At 52.5% G+C, this 1,863-nt stretch overlaps 1 protein-coding gene across 1 annotated transcript; it reads left to right on the plus strand.

Moving 5' to 3' along the window:
* The first annotated feature begins 659 nt into the window (after positions 1 to 659).
* On the plus strand, positions 660 to 1,613 carry LOC136105115 (olfactory receptor 14A16-like). Its single transcript, XM_065844674.2, has one exon. The coding sequence runs from the start codon at positions 660 to 662 to the stop codon at positions 1,611 to 1,613; it is 954 nt and encodes a 317-aa protein (XP_065700746.2).
* The last annotated feature ends 250 nt before the right edge of the window (positions 1,614 to 1,863 follow it).

Below are 1,863 nucleotides of genomic sequence, written 5' to 3' on the forward strand. Positions count from 1 at the left end.
TCGTTAGGACTTGTCAGAGCTGCTCCTGAGCCCCTGCACACACAGAGCTGCCCCTGTGAAGTGCCAGGAGGTGTGAGCAGGACAGAGCTGAGCACACAGCGGGTGGGATGGGGTGTGTGACACTGACAGGGAGCAGAGCCAGGGACAGAGACACAGCTGCAGGCAGCACAGACATGGGCAGGGAGAAGGAGTTGTGACCAGAAATGCTGGGGAGGGGATTCAGGACCCCCTGCCATCCCCTGCAGTGCAGACACATTTCCCAGTGTAACCCCTGGTGTCCTCTCCTCCCCAGCAGAGCCTCTGCCCCAAAGCCATGGGGTCCAGGTCATGAGTCTCCACCTCAGCAGCTGGACCTCCAGGTGAAGGGTTCCTGGAACATGGTACACAAAAGAGGTGCTAAAAGTACTTGATCTACAGTATCACTATGTGAATGGCAGCAGCACAGCCAGGTAAGGAGAAGGTTCCACAGCATGCCCGTCTGCCTTTCTGTTCTTGCTTTATTTTCTGGTAGCACGGCAGTGTTCTTCCCTGTTTCTCTACCTCTCCCAGGGAGGGGGTTTTCCATGAGAAACAGCACGTTTAATTTCCAGAGAGAAGTCTCCTCTAACTCCTCACTGTCTTTTCCTCCTTGCACAGGTTCTCATGCCCACGGGCAGCAAATGTCCAACAGCAGCTCCATCACCCAGTTCCTCCTCCTGCCGTTCACAGACACACGGGAGCTGCAACTCTTGCACTTCTGGCTCTTCCTGGGCATCTACCTGGCTGCCCTCCTGGGCAACGGCCTCATCATCACCACCATAGCCTGGGATCAGCACCTCCACACCCCCATGTACTTCTTCCTGCTCAACCTCTCCCTCCTCGATCTGGGCTCCATCTCCACCACTCTCCCCAAGTCCATGGTCAATTCCCTCTGGGACACCAGGAACATCTCCTATACAGGATGTGCTGCCCAGCTCTTTTTTTTCTTGTTCTGTGCTACAGCAGAATATTCTCTCTTGACGATCATGTCCTACGACCGCTACGTTGCCATCTGCAAACCCTTGCACTACGGGACCCTCCTGGGCAGCAGAGCTTGTGTCCACATGGCAGCAGCTGCCTGGGCCACTGGGTTTCTCAATGCTCTGCTGCACACGGCCAATACATTTTCACTGCCACTGTGCAAGGGCAATGCCCTGGGCCAGTTCTTCTGTGAAATCCCCCAGATCCTCAAGCTCTCCTGCTCACACTCCTACCTCAGGGAAGCTGGGCTTATTGTTGTCAGTGTCTTCTTAGTTTTTTTATGTTTTGTGTTCATTGTGGTGTCCTATGTGCAGATCTTTAGGGTTGTGCTGAGGATCCCCTCTGAGCAGGGACGGCACAAAGCCTTTTCCACCTGCCTCCCTCACCTGGCCGTGGTCTCCCTGTTTATCAGTACAGGTTCCTTTGCCTACCTGAAGCCCCCCTCCATCTCCTCCCCATCCTTGAATCTGGTGGTGTCTGTTCTGTACTCGGTGGTGCCTCCAGCAGTGAACCCTCTCATCTACAGCATGAGGAACCAGGAGCTCAAGGATGCCCTGAGGAAACTAATGGCGGGATGCATTTCAAGTGCTCATCAACTGCTCTCTAACAGATAACAGTTTTAATGTAACTCATTAGAGGCCAAGACTTCTGGGTGTGTGTGTTAGTGGTATTTATTTTTTAATAAATCATGATATTTTTGTCATCCGCTTTCTAATCCATCACTTCAGACAAGCCAGAAGGGAAAAACTCCAGCCTGGCTGAACAGAGAGTTTCAGGTGGAACTCAGGAATGAAAGAATTCAGAACCTATAGAAGGAGAGACTGGCAACTCAGGAGATACACAGGGATGTCATGAAGCTGTTCA

This window comes from Patagioenas fasciata, chromosome 9 (genome assembly GCF_037038585.1).
Source record: "Patagioenas fasciata isolate bPatFas1 chromosome 9, bPatFas1.hap1, whole genome shotgun sequence".
Lineage (NCBI taxonomy): Eukaryota > Metazoa > Chordata > Aves > Columbiformes > Columbidae > Patagioenas > Patagioenas fasciata.

What these genes read in the sequence shown, in the direction of transcription:
- LOC136105115 (XM_065844674.2), top strand. Translation starts at nt 660, where the DNA reads ATGTCCAACAGCAGCTCCATCACCCAGTTCCTCCTCCTGCCGTTCACA.